The sequence below is a fragment of the Hakea prostrata genome, chromosome 6 (assembly GCF_041222555.1).
Source record: "Hakea prostrata isolate BN-2017 chromosome 6, UWA_Hpros_2, whole genome shotgun sequence".
In the NCBI taxonomy this organism is placed as follows: Eukaryota; Viridiplantae; Streptophyta; class Magnoliopsida; order Proteales; family Proteaceae; genus Hakea; species Hakea prostrata.
The window spans coordinates 39,353,259-39,374,809 of NC_142605.1; the positions used below are offsets into that span (position 1 = coordinate 39,353,259).

At 38.3% G+C, this 21,551-nt stretch overlaps 1 protein-coding gene and 1 pseudogene across 1 annotated transcript; one reads left to right on the top strand and one right to left on the bottom strand.

Moving 5' to 3' along the window:
• Positions 1-451: 451 nt before the first annotated feature.
• LOC149014017 (CDPK-related kinase 3-like) lies at positions 452-16,497 on the top strand. Its single transcript, XM_089158016.1, has 11 exons — positions 452-1,508; positions 6,266-6,396; positions 7,102-7,143; positions 7,287-7,395; positions 7,541-7,619; positions 11,626-11,922; positions 12,088-12,197; positions 13,492-13,599; positions 13,790-13,852; positions 15,108-15,275; positions 15,485-16,497. Exons 1-11 carry the CDS (start codon positions 960-962, stop codon positions 15,620-15,622), a joined length of 1,794 nt encoding a protein of 597 aa, XP_089014142.1. The 5' UTR covers positions 452-959; the 3' UTR covers positions 15,623-16,497.
• Positions 16,498-18,411: 1,914 nt separating this feature from the next.
• On the bottom strand, positions 18,412-19,609 carry LOC149014018 (auxin-responsive protein SAUR32 pseudogene; annotated as a pseudogene).
• Positions 19,610-21,551: the final 1,942 nt, after the last annotated feature.

Below are 21,551 nucleotides of genomic sequence, written 5' to 3' on the forward strand. Positions count from 1 at the left end.
TAGTAAGAAAAAAAGAGAGTCATAAGGAATTGATAGCGTATACGCTAAACTTTATAAGTTTATACATGTTTAATTAGTAAGTGATTTGCTTATATGCATGTTAATATATTGAAGATTTTTATTCTACATATGTATCACCTAAAAAACATTAGTCAGCATAACAAACCATTGACAATGATACAATGTTAACTAGCTCTATATCTTTTTATTTCTATCCCAAAAAATTATCTTTTTATTTCTATCCCAAAAAAATTAGATATCATTTATGATAAGTTGAGAAAATTTAAATTATTTTTTCAATTAAATTTTAGTACACCTGGTGAGCTAAGGAGTTAAATTTTTTCTTATTTTATTTTATTTGATAAAGGGCCCACTGTATTATTATATAGTTAAATTATTAAATGATTTATGAGGAAGAGATGGAAATTCGTGTAAAAGTGTGTAACTGTAACCCCCTGAGGCCCGGAAGAGAAGGGAGTTGAGACAAAGAGAGGGGCGGAGGGAGCAATATCTGGTTCTGGTTAGAAACGAAACTCTCTCGTGCTCTCAAGTCTCAAGTCTCATCATAGGGAATTGGGATTATCAAATCTCAATCCCCGGACCGGACAGATTCATGGTTTTATACCTCCTGAGATCTTTTGTCCCTCTCTCTATCTCTCTCTCTTGCTTCCTACGTCTCTTCACTGATTAGGATTTTGTATGCTTCTGAGAGTTCTGTGCTCTCTCTCATTCTTTCTCCCTCTTCGCTGACACTCACTTCTGAGTTCTCTCTTCTTCTGCTTTCTGACTCAATTCCATTTATTCTCAACTTAACTGTTGACGTTTTCTTGCGGTAGATAGTTTTTTTCTTCTACTTTGTTGCAGCAGAAATCCGGAATCCGTAGATTCGCACAGACAGCGATTGATTCCCATGTTAGGATTTTAACCGATTCTTTTGATCATTGAAGTATTTGCAAGCGATGGGGCAGTGCTACGGTAAGAACATTTCGGTGGTCGTCAAAGATGACCCCACCGTCGGCGACGGCGATCGTCCTCAGACGCCATCCACTTCAACTCCCGGTGATGGAGCCTCCCGTGTGCGCTCACTGAAAAACACACCAGCTCAGTCCTTGAACAGCCCTTGGCGCAGCCCCTGGCGCACCCCTTGGCGCCGCACTTCTGGTACTAGTCCTCTACCAACAGGAGCCTCTCCGTCGCCGGCGAGGTCCACTCCCCGTGGAGTCGTGCGCCGCCCGTTCCCTCCTCCGTCGCCGGCGAAGCACATCAAAGCTTCGTTATTCAAACGATTTGGTCCGCCAAAGCCCAAGGAAGGTCCGATCCCTGAGCATGGCACGGAGGTTGAGCGGGTGCTTGATAAGAACTTCGGATATTCTAAGAATTTCACTGCCAAATACGAATTGGGGAAGGAGATTGGCCGCGGGCACTTCGGTCATACGTGCTCCGCCAAAGGCAAGAAAGGAGAGCTTAAAGGCCAACTTGTTGCGGTCAAGATCATCTCCAAGGCTAAGGTGCAGTGTTATGCTTTTTCTTCTTTTGTATGCTTCTGACCTGCTGCAACTGATACATATTCGTCACGACTTCGTTATAACCTTCACTATAACGTAAGATGGCGATTTTCATGGCAATGCTTCATGGCTTTACCATTCGGTGTCCTGAAATAGTAAAATGACTAAAGTAGTCAGCTTTCTCGTCTTCCAAGCCTGTCTTCCTTTAAATTTTGGACTAGCAGGTGCTTGTATCCCCTAAGGTTTAAAACACTTCGCTAGGTGATTATCCCTTTCTTCTGTATTGAAGTTACAGAGCACTTGCTTCTGGGATTGTCTTTCCACTCATTGAAGACAAATGCAATTCAATTATTTTCATCTCATTGTCGGTGATCTTGGCAACTAATCTTTTCTTTTTTCATTGTTCGGGCATTGTTCATGCTATATTTGGAATGATGAGGACAATTGTTTCAGGTGGGAAATTCTCCATATATGTATTCTGTCACACTCTCATTCAAAAACGAGCTTCAAATTAGACTGAAAGAAATTGCTAGGTGTATGAGGAATATTATTAAGTTAATGGGTAGAAACAAGGGAACTGAGACTGTATTCAGTGACCATGGTGGGCGCATGTTTAGAGTGGAGACTTCTTTTGAACAATTAATGGAATGTGCTGATGATCCAGTGTGGCCTCAAACATAGCTAATTGGAAAGCAATAATCCAGGTAGCCGACCCCATTTAGTTGGAACGAGGCTTCTTGTTGTTGTTGCTGATGATGTTCGAACTGATAGTTTTTGCTTGAGGTTCAGTAGCATTCTGTTGGCTGCAGTTGGTTACATATTTGCCTAAGCTCAAAAGGTGGTCATGAATTTTCTGCATGATACTTAGGAAGTTAGGATAGCATTCCCTCGTTGGAAATTGTTGACTGGAGGTGGGACTATGGGAGGTAAACAAAGAAATTTCAAATATAGCTAGAAATTACTGGGTTCACAAAGTAGCAACATAATTGATAGGGAAAATGAGAGATAATTATCAACCTTGGGAACACTGAAACTCCTAATTGTCATGTCATTGCAGAAGAATATTTTTAATATTAATCTTGAGCCAATGAAAGCCAGGGAGAAACAGTATTGCTGTTTTAAGGATAGAGCCAGGTTTTAGAGCAAAGCAGATACCTGATTTTAAATAATTATGAGCAACCTGGAACTCCAGCCAAATGAACGCTACCGGTAGTAGTTTGCATCTCTAAAATATGTTGAGAATTTGAAGGACAGAATTCAGGCACTGGGAGAATCCTTCTAAGGTTTGGATTTTGAAATCCTGAAAAACTGGGAAATTTTATAATAATAAAGATATAAAAGAAAAATAGTAAAGACATGGTCCAGATTCAATGTGTGATCTGTGTGGCTGCCATCAGTGCCGTACCCAACCTTGAATCAACTAGTGTGGAGTACTGAATCACCACAGCAGGGAGCATGCTGATTCCTGAATCACTGCAGAACAAAGCAAAAAGAGAATTCATTCAATAAATCATGTATCATGTAGCCAGAAAAGTGAAAAAAAGAGTTCGCCTTGGTGAGACAGTGAGGTTGCTCACTTGCTTCATCGTGTCCAAGTGGTCGCCGGTTCAAGTATGGGAACAACCTTTTTGTAAAAGTAATGGTAAAGCTGTATATGTTATGACCCTCCTAGACCTCACAGGAGTGGGAGCCTTGTGCATTAAGGACACCCCTTTTATATTTCTGAAAAACGAAATGTTTGATGTGTGTACCAGAGATGGAAGAGGTTTAATAGGATGAAAACTAGAAATACTTTACTAACGAAGCATGGGCATCTTGGCATGATTGGGAGGTTGATTGATCTTCTTTCTCAAAAGAGAGATATTGTAGGAATTTTGGATACCTCCTCATTATCAGGTACTATAAAATAGATTGCTCATAGAGGTTAAATAGGATAAAAACTAGATACATTACTAATGAAGCATGGTCGTCTTGGCATGATCAGGAGGTTGCTTGATCTTCTTTCTCAAAAGAGAGGTATGAATTTTGGATACCTTTTTCATTATCAAGTACTATAACCGACTCGTCAACTCCCTACCATGTTTAGTTGCAACTTTTTCCATTCTCTACATGCACGATAACCTACTTTATAATGACTCAACAACACGTATCTTTGTGCTAATATTTAAGTACTACCAAATACATATGGCGTGGTCAGGTGCATGTAACAAATTCCTTAGACCTTAAAAAGAGGCCTTATCCTCAAGGTTAAGTTAGTAGTTGTTTCCCACTTGTTGCCTTGCTGTTGCATTGTGATCTTGCAACTTTTGCTTTCTCAATTCAGCCTGGTTAATCTACTCATGTTTATGATGCATGCATGGCCATGTCTTTCTTCATTGGGTTTTGGGCTGATGCCTTCCCGACTTCTATTGACTGTGCGTTTATTATATGTGGTGAACTTTGCTGATTCAATATTTAGATATTAAAAGTTTGGCGTTGATACCAGATGATATTTACAAGGGTGGCAAAGTGTTGAGAATAAAGGGGGAAAATTAGGAGGAGATAGGAGGGAATCAGAAAGAAAGATGCCGATTGGCATTATTGACGAAGCCATGGTGTTTTTGTTTATTAGGAGGTAGGCCACCCTTTCTTAAAATAGGATCTGGAGAAATGCATTAAGAATTTTCAAGTTTATATCATTGATGGAGTATGAAATCTATAAAGAGTGACAATGAGGTTATTATAACTATGTGCAACTCCCACCTTTAAATAACGAATCACATCTTCACATAAGTCACCACTATCAGATAACTTCTTAGCTTACTCATTAATTCCTTAAGTTGCGCCATACTTACATTGGTAGCTCCTCTACATGTCATGTGACTCCTTTTATCACCTGAATGGCATACATTCAAGGTAGTGGATACCCATGCATGTAACAACTCCTCCTTAAATTGTGGTATTGTTCATGAAGTGCTGGATCCTGATGTCATTTTTTAAAAGATCTTTTCAACTGACTTCGGCAGAGAAAGACCTTGCCAATGGGTAAGAATCTGCTTGTGCCGCTTACTTTGTATGGTTGGTACGTATTTTTGAATGTGTTCGTGAGTGCATTTCTTCTTGTTGAGATGATAGATGAGACATAAGATTGACGTGGGTATTGGATGGTAGGGCCTTAACTGGTGTTCTGTTGTAAATAATAGGTACAAGGGTGGGAAGTGGTAAAATAGGAAAAAAGAGTCTATAAAGGTAGTAGGAAACAGGTTAAACAGGATTAGGATAGATGTGGTGGCATAATTGGTAGGTCACCTAGTCCTCTCTCTCACAAGAGATAATATATATGAGTATCCCGATACATTCTTCATTGTTGATTTCTATTGAATAAGTCGGTTAAAGAGGCAATTATTACATAACTGACACCTCAGCTTCCCACTATGTTTGGTCACAACTTCCATTCACTGCATACAATACTACATGGATGGTATCTTACTCTGTGATTTCTCAACAGAAATATCTTTGTGCCAATATCTATCACTTAATGAGTTGCAAGTTTTACGTAACAAAGTTTATGCACACTAAAATACTTCATCAGCCTGCCTGTACAGGGCTTCTGGGCTGATTTAACTACTTGACAGAATACACCGAACTAGATAAGGAAACTTCTCTCGGTTGATGGCTACTAGTCTGGCTTAAATACTTGAGAAAATAAACATTAGAGCGAGAGATTTCTGTCTGATTTTTTAATGCTTGCGACCAGTGCAGGGGCCAATGATAGTGCTATCATCATATCTGTGATTTTTTATTTCATGAGGGGCGGGGTGGTACTTTTGTGCTTGTGTTTAGGTGCAGGAGCCACATGATCAGGTAGTGTTCTTTTCGCTAAACGTAAATTGATACCGGAACTTCTTACAATTGATGGCTGCTTTGGAGGAGTATCTAAATGACCAACCACTTGCATAAAAGACCCAACTGAAAAAAGGAAGCCTCTTCCCTTGTGTGAACCAAGATGGAGTTCCTCTCACTGACTACACTGACTAGGACACTGAATCTGAATCAGGTTTGGAATTAAATATTACTTTGCCGGCCTGTCTAAACAGCTATGTGGAATTTAATAAGGGTAATTAAACTTCTAAAACAATTTGGTTCGGGGATGATCCTTTTTCTGATTTCCGAAATTCTGGAAATGCAAGTCAGGAAAAAGTCTACGACAGCTTGGCATGACTTGATCGATTGACTGTTGTTGAACCAGAGTCGAATCAAACTGGAAAACAGGAAAAAAAAACTGGGTAGCTCTGGGAAATTTGAGTCTTTTGGCACTCGTTTATTGTGATCTGCTAGAGAATTTGTGGGACTAAAAAAAATCGAGCTCTTAGGGCATGGATCTTCCTCTCTCTTTGACAATGCATTTGTCTCCCCCAACTCCTTCTGCCTATAAGAATGAGCTGCAAGCATTTGGTTATTAAGTTATATCCCTCCATGAGAAGATCAAATTAGCAGCAATATAATAATTAGTACTACAGAAGAGGTGCTAGCTGTGTAGAACTGTTTCATTTGGCATCATTTCCTTTTCCTCATAAAGGGGGTTGGGGTGTTGGATTTGTCTTAACTTGTACCATTTCCAGCTAATTGCTTGATGATCTGTATCTTGATCTTTTTGTGTGTGAGGCAAGGGTTGCCCCTTATTCCCTTTGTTTATATGGAAGCTGTGACAAAATTGATGTTTACTTGAGTTTTTTTGGCTCCATTTGCTAACTGAATGAGTTTTATTTCACCCTTTGCAGATGACAACAGCAATATCAATTGAAGATGTTCGTCGAGAAGTCAAAATTTTAAAAGCTTTATCTGGACACCCGAATTTGGTAAAATTTTATGATGCGTGCGAGGATGCCTATAATGTCTACATTGTCATGGAGTATGTCTTTACCATTGTTTCTTTTTCTCATTCAGATCAAAGGGGGGCCTTTCATGATATATTTTTTTTTGAGGGAGGGGGGGGGGGGGTTGGCAGATATTCTTATTCCTATGGGTTCTATTTTTCGGCAGTTTAGTTTCATAAATGCTAAATGAACCTCAACAAACTCTTTATCATGATTACTTTGGGGTTGAAACAAATTCCACACCCACAATCACATATTTCACTACCTCATAAGCATACAAATATATACACACTATTTAAGTCCTGTTCTTTTCTCCCATCTTCTATTTCTTTTGGTGAATTTATAACTTATAAAGATGAACTCTGTTGGGACTCGACATTTTACTCCAACTCTAATGTCTGATCCATAAAATTTCTCTTTAGGATTCTACATCAAATAGAAACAATTGGTCCCCTTATGTTTTCAAATCCTCCTATATATGCATTTGCACAATTGAAATTTATTGGAACTTGATTTTTGTCATAGTCTTATGTAATCTGGATGCTCCTCTGAATTTTACTGCATCCATAAAGTGATGATTGATTGAATAATATATCCTACCCAGGATGTAACTAATAATGTTTTTTTGTTTAGTCAAACTTGTTTTCAGTCTCTGATTGGATCCACAGATTCAAAATTTGGTATTATGATGATCTTGTGATATCTTTCTGAATTTTTTTCCTTTCCTTTTTGCAAATCAGATTGTGTCAAGGTGGAGAACTGTTGGACAGAATTTTATCAAGGTAGGGGGAAGTTGCTTGTTTATCTTTATGACAACTGGTGAAGGTGTCAATTCTGTTCTGTTGTTGAAGCAGCAGTTCTTGTATCAAATATTTCTGTTAAAGAACTTTTTGGTAGTGTGTAATGTGTCAGTCATTTGTTTCAGAGGTGGAAGATACACAGAGGAAGATGCCAAAGCTATTGTTGTCCAAATTTTAAGTGTAGTTGCTTATTGTCATCTTCAAGGTGTTGTACACCGTGATTTGAAACCAGAGGTTCGTGTCGATAGCACATTCTGATTATGAGGGCAATTATATTTGTAAGAGCACTTTATTATTACCTTGTAGAATGGGATGTCCCCATGCTGGTTCACCTTGCTCCAACCTTCTACTGACTTTTCTTGTGCTTGCTATGGAACAGAATTTTCTTTTTACTACTCGAGATGAAGATGCTCAAATGAAGCTTATAGATTTCGGTCTTTCCGACTTTGTCAGACCAGGTAATGTAGGAATCTGCTATGATTTACATTTACTGAAGTTCATTGATGAACACTTCTTCAGTGTAGGGGCCTTGAAATGAGAAGTTGAAATGATTATGCATCAAAGCTCTTAGAGGAAGGGTGCTTTTATTACTACTTTATTATTATTATTATTATTATTATTTTTGCACTGGGGGGGGGGGTGGGTGTTATTTTACCCTTTTTCCACGAAAGGAGAAAGTTAAAATAGGTATTATGAAGAATTAGAATGTAGAAAGATTTTGGTTGCTTAGTTTTTAACGGTGGCAGACATTTTGAGCAGGTCTTAGATGCTTCATGGGTTTTGTTGCACTTCTGTTTCATATAGCTGTAAGCATGGAGAGTTGGTTTAATTTATTCAATATTGGTGGTTCTTTTTCATGGTTTGGTTGCACTGCTATTTCATATAGCCATAGGCAAGGAGTGTTGGTTTAACTTTGGTTCTCAGTTCCTCCATGTCAGCAGAGCCTGATTCAACCACATCAGTTAGCTTAATATGAGCCATAGCTCTGTACTTGGCATGATTTGATACATGGGCTGTGGTTGAACTACATCACAGGAGATTGTCTCCTATTCTCCAAGTAACAAGATTCCCAACAGCAAGGGCACAATAATCGGTTGTTGAAATCCTACACCTTCCAGTATCGGAGTATCCAAGAAGATCAACCTCCTATATTGGTCCTATACATGAGTCCTTTCCCTGAGCACCTTCATGATACTGCAAAATCTGACAAACTGCTTCCCAGTGTCATTTGGGCGTTTCCATAAATTAACTCGACTGTTATAGACAGATATGGCTTGAGTCACAGTTAGATAGGTGTTTACCAACCACCTTTCTGTACTTATGCTTATATATAAGTGCTAGTCATCAATAACCCAAACTTCTGGTTTGATTCAGTAGGTATATCAATAGGTGTGGATTCTGACATCCCAGATCAAGCACTTACTACTTTTAAGAGAGATAACCCTTTGCTTTTACTACTACTTACATTTTTATGCAGAAAGTACCTCGTGGTGCCCAGATTTTTCACCTGTAAACATTGTAGATAGGACCTTAGCCTCATCATATACTAGTGTTACTACTCGAAATAATATCATCCACGTATACATCCAACACTACCATCTTGGACACATGGCAGCAAACAAATACTGAATAATCTGAGTAATACTGGGTAAACCCATAGCAAGTAAAATTTGTGCTGAATTTATCGAAGTAGATTCGAGGAGATTGCTTTAGACAGTGAGTTCCTTTATGAAATTTGCATACTTTAGTTTCCTAGCACTATTAACGTACCTTTGAGGTTGCTTCATATACTTTCTTAAGTGAGTCCATAGAGAAAGGAATTTTTATTTTTGCTGATATAATGCTCAGTCGAGATTAACAACAGAAATAATTACTCGAACAAGTTTAGCAGAGTTGAGGAGATGGAGTCGTGGTAATTGATCCCATAAAATTGAGAAATCCTTTTGCCAGTGTTATTGAACAGATCACCATTTTTAGTCCATGGAAGAAGGAAAATCAAGCAACACCATTAAATATCCATCAGGGGAACAAAACCCACTCCTGTGGCAAGAAATCCTTAACCTGAATCTATTGTGTGATAAGGATTAGTTGTTGAAATCAAATCTTGGAGGATATGGAGCAACTGCACAATGTAGGCAGTCAACATCGGCAACATAAAAAACCCTAAACAGGACAGCATTAATTGTTGTAGACCACAAGAAGAAGGCATAAAAAAGAACTCTAGGATGAAGAGAAGAATGCAAGATGTATTTTTAGACCTTCTCTGGTATCATGACCATCAGAGAAGAACGAGAGCCAACCTTAAACAAGAACCAGTAGCACTGAGAGAGAGAGAGCAACTAGAGAATGGGGGAAAATAACTATAGATAGAGAAAATGGAATGAGGCTACTGTGTTAGCAATCCTCTCTGTCTACATATGGGCAATGTAAGGAATAGACTATATCAATTCAATCTGGTAGAAAGAATTGACCCGCATATGGGAAGAATTACACATGGGTATGTAAAGTAACTGACTGATCAGTTCGAATCTGGCAGAAAGAATGGTTGACATATAGAAAGAGATGCTGATATCTAATTGAATTGGTATGAACACGTTCAGAGTTCAGTCAAAGTCAATAATTGGAATTATCTGCAGATATTTGAGCATCTGATGACTTAGGGCTTGAAAGTGGTGAAAACATGTGCTGCTTGTGTATTTTACTTCAATTGTGGTCAGGACCATGTGACTTGGTGAGTAGGGGAAAGAAAGACCATGTGACTTGGTGAGTAGGATAAAGAAAGACCACATGACTTGGTGCCCATGTCTTATTCATTTTTATTTTAAGATTGTGATTGAATCCTTTCTAGGGTATTTTGATTTACCTCTAGGATGGCTATAGGCATTTAGTAGTCTTGTGCAGTTTCATATGAAAACTGATTTTGAGCTATTATATTGCAGCTGGTAAGCCCAATCTTTTGAATGAGATGCTTTGATATTACCAGTAACAAACTTATATCTAAAAACCAGAAGCTAATATGGCTAAAAATTTCTTAGACTGGATTGTTTCTCTGTGATAAAACCAATTCCTGTTGGCTCTGTTTTAAAACTCTTGAGTGATTGCTGATGCAGCCAGATCAAATGGCAAGGATTCAAAATAAACTAAAAAGTACAGGATAACAAGCGTCATAGAAGACCACTTAACTCAAGGGTTTGGGGGGCCACTTTGTGGGTCTATTGAGGACTCAACCAAGTGCAAGATATTTCTCACCACTAGAGGACCTCAAAACTCACAATGGGGCTAACCAATGCACACCCACAAGCTCCAATGACATAGGTCACAGGTCTATGGGTAGCCACAAGAACAGGGCCCAAAACCAGCCCAGCGCAGTTGTGGGAGCATATTATAAGGAACGAGCAGGAACTTGTCCAGGGTCATCCCCCCTGTATCCAGTATCAGAGTGGATTTACTTCTAGTAACTGATCAGTTAATTAACAAGATGTTTAATGTTATATCAGCTAGTTATTTCTAGCACATTATGAGATATCTATCGGTGTTAAAGGAGGAGATAATGACCGGGTTTGATGGGCCACATGACCGGCTAGAAAAGATTAACCCAAAGTCAATATTAATGTGCATGGAAGTGCTTTCTTTTCAAGTCGAAAGAGTTGTTAAGCTGATCTGGATGATGAGAAATTTTAGGATTCAGTAATACCTAGCATGAGATTTTATTAGACTAGGAAGTTTCTGTTCTGTAGGGTCATTTTATGTAAGCCCTAATGGTAAGTTCTATTTCGTAGGATTCTTTATCTGTTAGTATTAGATTTGTATTAGGATTTTATTTCATTTCTATAAGACTTCAATGTAATATGCGTGAAGTTTATAAACAAAGCAAAAGAAGGTTCGAAAACAGCCAAGTTTGAAGGAAAAAAAAAATTAAAATAAAAAACACTGAGCTTGTGAAAGCCATTAATAGTTATGAGAAATAAGTAAGGTGAAAGGCCATGGGAGGAAGACCTGTGAAAGGTCGAGAAACTCAATCTCATCCTATGCTTATCTTGTATTCCTTTCCCCCTCTATTTCAATCAGTTTCATTACCTGACCTGTTACAAGGTCTTCAATTGTTGCCTAGTATTTGGAATATCAAAGCAGCATTAAATTTTCAATAAGATTCCTCCTGGGATATGTCCCTAATGTTCTAGCTCTACATTTTGAATGTATAGCTGGAGATGTCTTGGAAAGCGTGCATTAGATGCTCATCATCATGACTCATGGAATCTCATTTTTCACTTTATTATTACTCATTTTGATTTTTGTATTCCTATTTAGGTGAATGATTGAAATAGCTCTTATATATTGCGGGAGGTTGGGTTTTATTTCTTGGTTCTTTGTGTTTCTCTGTGTGTGTGTTGGGGGGAGGGTTTGGAACCTTGTTGTCTATTAAAGTTGCTTTTTGTTAAAAACCTTTAGCTTTGTTTTGTGCAGATGAAAGACTTAATGATATTGTTGGTAGTGCATACTATGTTGCGCCTGAAGTCCTTCATAGATCATACTGTATGGAAGCAGATATTTGGAGTATTGGGGTCATAACATTTATCTTGTTATGTGGAAGTAGACCTTTCTGGGCACGTACAGAGTCTGGGATTTTCCGTGCTGTTTCAAAAGGTGATCCAAATTATGACGATCCACCTTGGCCTTCGGTATCACCTGAAGCCAAAAATTTTGTTAAAAGGCTTCTGAGCAAGGACCACAGGAAAAGAATGACTGCAGCACAAGCTCTCAGTAAGTTGCCAATTCCATCATCTTTTGCATTTTTGGTGGACAATTGCATCAATTTGACCAGATGGTGTAAGTTTGATGTGGGAGATTTTAGTATTTCTGGTTCAATCTCATCTATTTGTGATGTTAGCTATTGATGAATACCAACAAATGTTTATACTTTGGCAGCTCACCCTTGGCTGCAAAGTCACGCATGTTCTGTTCCTCTAGATATATTGACCTACAAGTTAGTCAAATCATACCTTCGTGCAACTCCTCTCAGACGGGCAGCATTAAAGGTAGTCTGCTGTTTCTTGTGGTTTGTGATTATATAGCTCTGTTTTATTTAGTTTAATGTCTTTTATATCTTTATATTTCCTAATTATGAGACACTACTCCTCCCCTTCCCCCTCCTCCCTGGTTTCAAGTATTGCAGTTGATTGCAGCTCAGCTGAGTTATCTTGGCTGGATTAGGATTGGCATTGTCCAAGCAGAAATTGGATCCTGAAATTTAACCTTCCCTTGCTCCTCACCGAAAAAAAAAGTTAATAATAATAAAATAAAAGTAAAATAAGAAGTGGCAGTTTGTGGATGAATGTTGTACCATTCCTTCCCTTAACTTTTTTGAGAGCAGGCAATTCCATTATCAGTCTCAATTGGCAATATATGTACTGTATCCTATAAAAATTCTATTACCATTCTCAACTGGTGATATGTCTACTGTATCCCATATCACAATGCATGAACTTTCTCATGACCTCATCCTCCTTAGAAAGAAGTTTAGCTCTGATTTTTTCTTGAGGCATGGTAGTGAGAGATGAAGATGTACAATTATGGGAATAATGGTCTTTCTTGCCATCAGATCCATACTTAGATGATTTCTTTATTGGATGCAAAGGCAGCTTGAAGCCTACGTCTTGAAAGAAATGGAATCCCTTGGGAGTGAGCTTAAATTTAATCCTGTTGGCCACTTGAATTATGCTGGCAGAATTTAAGGGAACCACAGTTCATGTATGGGTTTAGATTGTTGAGTCTTGCAAAAGTTAAAGAGTATTCTATGACTTGTTTGTCTATTATTGTTATGATTATGCTCTAGGCCCCTTCAATCAAAATATGATTTTTAGTAGATAAATGTTCTGCGGTCGGCCATAATTTCTCTTGCCTATTTCTTTGTGTATTGATGATGTCAGTATGAAGTGTCTGGGGTTAGCCGACTAGAATTAAGTTTTTTTTTGGTGGGTGGGTAAGACCGACCAGAATTATGTGAATCATGCATTTATTCACAGCATGGAAACACTTGTCCTTTTCTACTGTGTTTAATTTTTATTTTTAATTTTTAATTTTAATTTTTATATTTTGGTTATTCTGTATAGCATTTGTACTGAAAATTTGCCTTATCAATGTCCTTAGTTGGAAGTTGCATGTTACTCTTTTCCCATGCAGTGTTAACATTTTCTTGGATAAATGTCTTGCTGTCAACCTGTCATCTTCATCTGCTCCAAAGTGCCAAATTGTCATTTGTTTCTGCTCTAGACCTCACTACTCTTCTTATTAGTACTTTTCTTTCTAAGTGTAATTTTCTAATGGCTGCAGGCTCTGTCAAAGGCACTGACTGACGATGAGCTTGTGTACCTTAAGGCTCAGTATAGGCTGTTGGAATCACATAAAGATGGTCGTGTGTCTCTTGCAAACTTCAATATGGTCTGTCGTTTTCTTTCTATTTCTTTTTTTGGTTTTACTTCACTCTCCATGTAAAATTTAGTGATTCATTTCCTATGAATTTAAGTGTCATTTTGGGTTGCTTTTACTGCTTAATGCCGTGGCAGTGCGAAGTATGTTTTCTGGAATCTTATTTGTAGTGCATTTTTCTTTCTACCATTGTGCTGTGCAGGCTCTCATGAGAAATGCAACTGATGCCATGAAGGAGTCAAGGGTTCTTGACATTTTAAACAGTGTAAGACCTCTTGATACTTTTCGGTCCATTTTTAATGTGCATTTTATATTAGGTGGAATTAGAAGAATTTGTTGATTCAAACCTGTGGATCGAGGACGACTCAACGACTGGGATGAATACAGATGATTTTTTTTTGGTGCTGTTAGTACAGGCCTAGTAGTTCACCTCCTTTGAACATGGCCTATCTGAATTTCAGAACACACATTGACTGCTCATGTGATCTGCCAAATTCACATGAATACTGCATGTAAATAGTGAGTTTGGGTTTATGTTCATCAATTAATCACATTCATGTCAAGTTTTATGCCGTGCCTGCTTGATGGATGAATACTGTTCAGGCTGAGGGTGTCACTCTCAATTGACTCATTAAAATTTTCTAATAACTAAATATTAAAGAATGCTTGTTCCAATTTGCTTGAAAAAGCATGGGGTATGTAGCTTGTTAAAGTATTTCTTTCATTATCACCATTTCATTCATAGCACAACCTGAGCATGACCTCTTTATTGGGTCAACCAGGCATGTGGAGTTCCCTAACTGGGTCATTTTATCATGTTTCAACAAGTTCATTAAATGTGATAGGTTCATGTTGTGGGAGTACTTGCTTATATGTACTCTTGAGTCTTGAGACAAACGAAGCTGTGGTTGTCAGAAAGGGCACTTGCCACCCATAAATTTACTTTAGCAATCTAGAGAGTCATGGCAAGAGCTTAATTCTATTAATACTGTCAAAAAATAAAGATTTTTTTTGGGGAGTTTGACCTTGTTTAAATTGAAAATTATCATCAATGATTCCACAAATCATCATGAATCCAGTTTACTTTCACGCTAAAGTTTCGTTATCTAACCAACTGATATGACACAAAGTTTGAACTTCCAAGTGGATCCATCCATTTGTGTAGTGTTTGTCCATTGGAGGTTTGTGTTTTATCCTTTCCGAGTTGTTTGTCTTGTTTATCCCAAATGCTTATACAAAGTTCAATTGCTGAATTGTTCGTGTGTTCATATTTGACTGTTTAATATCTTCTATCTTGATATATTATAATTATGAAAGAATTCATATGTTTGCATGGTCTGCATTAAATACAGTGTGGGCGACCCGCATTAAATACAATGAGGTGGGCATCTAAAATTATCAAAAGTTAACGAGTTATGGACGTGCAAACTTACAACAGTTAATGAATTATGGGCGTGCAAACTTATAGGAGTTGCTTTATGGTGGCATCACAACTAATATGCTTATTTTTATTTCCTCAGATGGAACAATTTTCTCACGGAAAAATGGACTTTGAAGAGTTCTGCGCGGCAGCAATCAGTACATTTCAACTGGAGGCTCTTGAAAACTGGGAGCAGATTGCAAACAGGGCTTATGAATATTTTGAACAGGAAGGGAATAGAGTTATAACAGTGGCTGAATTGTCACAGGTATGTGTATCTATGGCCTCAAGCAAATAAATTATTGGGAAAAGAACGTTGCTTGGTTGTGGCTTGTGCTCCGTGACCTGGGCTGTTGAAATGACCACCCTGCCGCCATGTTGGATAATTGGGGTTGCATTTAGGAGCCACGTAATCAAACAGTGTTCTCTTCCGGATGAATTTCAGCCGCAGTAAAAAATTGTAAACCTTCCATGCAGGAAATGGGTCTTGGCAGCCAAGCAGATGTGATCCTTCTCCACTGGATCAGAGCCTCAGATATGAAGCTCAGTTTTCTCGGGTACACCAAATATTTGCATGGTGTGACAGCACGCATCTCAAATTCAAGACATAAGTAATTTGTGTAGCTTTGGGGGCGTATAATTGTTTCAAAGGTGATTTGCATGGAAAGGCTTATGGAAATTTCCCCCCTCCCCCTTCTTTTATGGGCTAGAAATGTGTGTATAAATGAAATTTATTGTAAAATTCAGAAGAGAGGTTCTTTAGGCAATTCAAAATTGGTTGGTCATGCGGCTGTAGCTGTTCTGCGTGGTGTGGTTCCTCTCTATGGTGATGACTGATGAGATGCGCCCTAAATGGGAATTCTATCCATGACCGGATGGGCGAGCTTACCATTGATCGAATCCGGTGGAGCGGATTTGAATGCCCAATTCATGAGCCTTTACAAAAATAAGATGAAACCACTCAGGTTCAAAGGAGAGGAGACCTTCTTGAAGTCAAGTTCAGCAGAGACTGTGGTGTTTTTGTTTCCCCGCAGAGACACTGGCCATAAGCCTGGGAGACCGAAATCATTGCTTTTAGATGGGCTTTCGACCTGCGTGGGCAGCGGAGTATGACGAGTAATTTTCTGGGTGGATGGCTGGCTTTACAGTTTACAGTAAGTGAAGGAAAACCTGGCTTGGTCCCTGTTAAATTTTCTTGTCTTTTGGGATTCCACTTGACCCAAAGAAATGGCGAAAAGTTTTCCTTTGGGAATAATGAAGGGCTGCTTCATAAGACGGTCATCTCCTTGCCGCCGCAAGTAAAGTTGATCGATTAATTGCAGGACAAATTTAGAAGAAATGAGGACTTGCTGGATTTGCAGGAAGAAAAAAAGAAAGGTTTGGCCAAAGCAGATATGTTCTAGTGTGAAACCAACACTTCTTAGTAAAGAGGTTGTAGCTTCTATATTTACTAAGGTATATTAATATTCTATTCTAGACTTAATAGATTCCTTTTGAAAAAAGAAAAAAGAAAGAAGAAGAAGAAAATGGCTATTTTATCATAGTGCAATATGTTAGACATGACAATCTCTCGTTATTCATTGGGTGCTTCTTTGAAGATTTCCTCCAAGGAGAAACCGAACCGAACCCATATTAAGGGCATACATCCTTCAACTACATTCTACCCAAAAAGAAAAAAAAAAAGGATCCACTACCTTATACTTTTAAGTCAAGAAAACACTTCAGTTAGAACCCCGTTAAACCCTTTTCTGGAAGCAAAAAGCCAAAAACCATACTTTTTCCTCAGTAATCCAACAAAAAGTAAACAGAAAGAGGTTGGTCAGCTACACAACTTGCAATTTGCAGTTAACTTTATTGACTCCCACCTCTCACCCCCACCACCAACCCAATAAGTGATACATAATGAAATTCCATGGTCTGTCTCGGCATCATGCTTAGGAAGGTGTCACGACAAGATTTGAAAATGTTTAGATACGAATTCTAGGATTCTCTCTCTCTATTCTATTGTTCTTCTTTTTTTATTTTCTACTTTTTAAAAAAAGCTTTAGGATCCTCTCTGAAATTTGAAGAGATACAATTACTCAACTTTAGCGAGTGAAGAAATGAGAAGAGAAGCTTAGTAATCAATCTGTTTTTGGGTACCTAAAACTTAGCAGCGGTGGAGGGAGCTGGAGCATTTGTAAACTAATAGAAATATTAAAGCAGATAGCTTCTCAAATTAAATCGAGAGATCTAGAGTCGATTCAACTATATTATATTATAAATTTTTTATAGAAACGAAAACTAATAGTTTCTCTTTGGTAGTTGGAAAGAAAATAGATTTGGTGTGGGCAGACTTTTTTAAATAGGCCAGTTTTCCGGTATAATTTTGTAGGGCACAGCTTGATCAATTTCCCCCCCATTTTTTTTTTTTTTTTTAAAAAAGGGGGGTCAAGCCCAAAACAAACAAATCAAACTAGAGCAAAAATCTTGGGACAAACCCCCCAAGGAGGGCCGCTTTTTCCTTGGGGGGGGGATTAAAAAAAAACAAACCCTCCCTCCCACCAGCCCCCCCCTCACAACAAAACAAAAGTTTTGGTTTTTTGGGCGCCTCCTCACAATATTTTAAAACGGCGCCGGGAGCAAGATGGGTGTTTTTATCAACCAACCCCCCCCCCCCCCCCCCCTCTCGGTTTCCTTTTTTTCTTTTGGTCCCCCCGGCCTCCGGGTTTTGCGGGTTTTTTGTGGGGCCTGCCCCCCCCCCCCTCCCCCTTCCTCTCTTCTTTTCCTCCCCTCCTTCCCCCCCTCCCCCTCCCTCCCTCCCCCCCCGTGCCTTCACCCCCTAATTTAAATTTAAATTAAATTTAAAAACAACCCACCAATAAATTTATTTTACCATTATTCTTTAATGAGGAAAAATAAATAGAAAAACATGGAAATAAATAAAAGAAACCTAAAAAATGTCTAAGCATGTGTAACAGCAATCCGTGTAACCCCATGCTTCAAACTGTTCGCTGAAACTCTGAATCCAATATTTATTACACACAAGACTACGGGGACTCCAGAGTGTAATTCGTGACTCTCAACTCAAGACGATGATGAGATCAAATTAAGACATGATTTAAAGTTTAAACATTTAACACGTCACAATACGCTATGAATGGGTAAAGCCATGCTGACACGTTTAAGCCCAGAATATCATTGGAGCTTTCCATTAAAAGGGACCAGAGGGCTCCGGGCCCAGGCCCACTAACTATAATATGTCAAACCCTGTAACATCACATCAGCACAATAGTTTTAAATGGTTGGTGGGCCCTCTCCCCTCGTTCCTTGGGGGCCCATAGCTTCGATTCCCTCTCACCTCCATTTACCTACCCAATATACGAAGACATGCAACTTGTCAACGGCCGGCCTCTCTCACTGCTCTGCTCTCTCTTCCTCCCAACCTCAATCATCACCACCCAGCGCACCATTTCATTTCGTGACGTCGTTTTCTCATCGGCGCACATAGCAAACCAAGCTCTCTTCTTTTCTTTTTCTTGGATGGAAATATTCTCTTTGGCCCCTTTTTTTGTTTTTCATTTTGATGAGAAACACAACTCGATCGCAACCAGAACAGTTATGGCGTGCTAAATTACATACAGAAATAAAGAAAATAACAAACTTAATGGAGAAGAAAGTAATACGTTTGTCTTCAACTGAAACAAAATATTATCGCCAAACTATTTTTCATTGTAAGGGGTGAAATCAACAACGATCAACCCTAGTGCAGGAGCATAAAAAACAGAGGATAAGGAAACCCAGAAGACAGAAAGAACCCAGTTAACCTTAATTCCCAATTTACATGAAGACCCAGATGAGTTCATGGATGAATCGGCACCTTCAAGCCCTGAAACACCCGACGACATGAAGAGGGAGATAATGATAGTGATTGTGATGATGGTGGTGTTGCTGAAGTGACTTCTGCTCTCTATCGATGATACCCAGCACGTACCTAAATTCCTCGACTTGGCAAGGGATGGTGATGGTGCCCTTCTGGTCGAATCCATATTCATCCTCGGCTTCCTTGAGCAATTGAATGAACAAAGGATGGTTGATGGAGGTGACAGGAATCACGAACCTCTCCTGCTCTTCTCCTCGACCCACCATGACCGCAAGGTACCCCTTTGGGATGGCCTTCTGATCCTTCTTCCCATGGTGATGGGATAACTGCATCTGAAAGTTCAACTAGGTGGTTCTCTCTCTCTCCGATTCGATCAAGATTTCAACGGAAAGCAAAAAAGACAAAAGAAAAACCTACTTCCTTTCTGGGGGTTTTCTTTCGTTGGATGTGTCTCTTGGATCATTTGATATTACAAGAAGTGAATAAGCATGGAGAAAGGCCATGGTTCAGAAACAGACAGAGATAGATAGGCTGACGAGGTTAAGACAGGAGAATTCCCGTTTGTCATAGTCTGTAAGCCTCAAAGATCAAACTATTTAAGCAAGAAAGGAAGAGAGAAACAGATATGAAAGGAGTTGCTGGCCGCAGAGCTCTATATATATATGCACACTTCCTTTTATCTTACCGTGGACCAAATAATTAGAATACCGCCTTAGGGAATTTCCTTGTAGGAGAGGAGAGGAGAGGAGAGGAGAGGAGAGGTTTAAAATTCATGGAAATAGGTGATGCAAATGGATACTAGAAATTTCAAGTCAAACAAAGAAGACGCAGTAGTACTTTAGTTTACATTTATTTTTTAAAAATTAATTAATTTTCATTCTTGTTTTCGGATTGTTTTTTATTTTTGTGTATGTTTGACATCTTTTCTTTTTTAAGATAAAAATAAAATTCAAAATTCATTAAGAAAAGGTCGACTCAGTAACGTTTTCCAATAGGGAGGTTAGGGTTCGGTCATTCTTAATGATGTATGTAATAGTTCTCCTTCCGTTTTCTGTTTGGTTACATGAATCCAGAGATTTGAAATCTCTGGATTCATGAATCTAAGAATTATACCGGTTTGGTTGTAAAAACTCAGATTCGAGAGACACCCCTCCTAACGGAATGAGAATTATGGGTAAGGGGTGAAACCGGAGATTTCAAAAAAGCGACATTCACATTTACAAAATCACGCGACAAATAATTTTTAGGATGCAACGATTCATCCACAACCAAACACCTAATTTTATAAATATAACTCATAGATTTGAAATCTATAGATTTCAAATCTTAGATATTGAACCGATCAGTACCACGGCCCTTAATAAATTAATATAAATTAAACGAGCTAAATGTTTGTTCTTATAATTCATCTTAAATTTTTGGAACCGGTAACTTTGTATTAGGGTGCAGACTATTATATATACTTCCAACGAACGTCTAACTTATGACATCTACTTTATTTGTGTGTGGATGTGCTCAGTGAGCACGTGGAAAACGTATACTTGTCAATTATATTTTGTGGCTTAATGTCCATGTAATACATTTGACTACGTCCACATAAGACATTGCATAACTTCCATTATTCCATGTTTGCTACTCAAGTAATCATTATTATTCTCAGTATATAAAACATCTTACTTCATGTTTTATAATCACCACAAAAACACAGACACAAATAGACAATATCAAGTGGATGTGTAATAAATACAAGTATAATTCTGATAGAACTCCTAAACTGATATGTGTATGATAACCCAAATGTGTACCAAGCGTATATACACACTATAGGTGATGCATGCTGCCTTTGTTATTGTCATCTTCCTTGAGATTAGAGGATGCATGAACACACTCATCTAAGGAGGAGGAGGAGGACAAAATTGCCGTGTCTAGGTTCAGGTTTGGATGGAATTTGATGTATAAACGGAACTCAAAGGAAGTTTCTAGAATTATCTAACTTATATTAGGAAAATAAAAATGAATATTATGTAAGTTGTTTACGGCATCATAGTAAATATAATGTATAAAAATGACTACAACAGAGTGAGTGGCTTTTGGAACAAAAGAAAGAAAAGCTACGACAGTGCACCCCATAGCCTAGTAGATGAACTGAACTTATCTGAACTACTCTTCTTCTTCTTCTTTTTTTCATTAAATATGTATGATAACAATGTTAATTTCTATAAACAAATGTTGAAGATACCAGTATAAGGAGGCAAAGTGTCTAATAAATTTATTTATTTTTGGTAAACATTAACCCCTCTCTTTTCTTCCATGGTACTAGATAGTTGGATATGATTTAGATAAGGGAAAAATATTACTTTGAACTGATATGAAGATTATTATAAGATGATATAATAACCTATAAAATAAGTAAATTGAAAAATAATAAAAATTATTAAAATTACCCAAAGCAGGGACCGGATGACGAAAGTTTAATTAAGGCTCACAATGCCGGCTTGCTCTTTGTCTTTATTCCTAAAGTCAGATTCAATCCCTTCCCCTTCCCCTACATTACAAGAAGAAATATTAAAATCTGTTAAAGAACCCATATTCTATCATTCTATGTCGACACTGCTGGGCCCACCTGTTTAATACCATCAGCAGCCAGCCAGGCAGGCAGGCATGCTTCAGGAAACGGTTTCC

Coding starts and splice junctions, on each gene's coding strand:
- LOC149014017 (XM_089158016.1), top strand. CDS start 960: ATGGGGCAGTGCTACGGTAAGAACATTTCGGTGGTCGTCAAAGATGAC. Junction 7,396..7,540: donor ACCGTGATTTGAAACCAGAG/GTTCGTGTCGAT, acceptor GCTATGGAACAG/AATTTTCTTTTTACTACTCG. Junction 7,620..11,625: donor TTCCGACTTTGTCAGACCAG/GTAATGTAGGAA, acceptor TGTTTTGTGCAG/ATGAAAGACTTAATGATATT.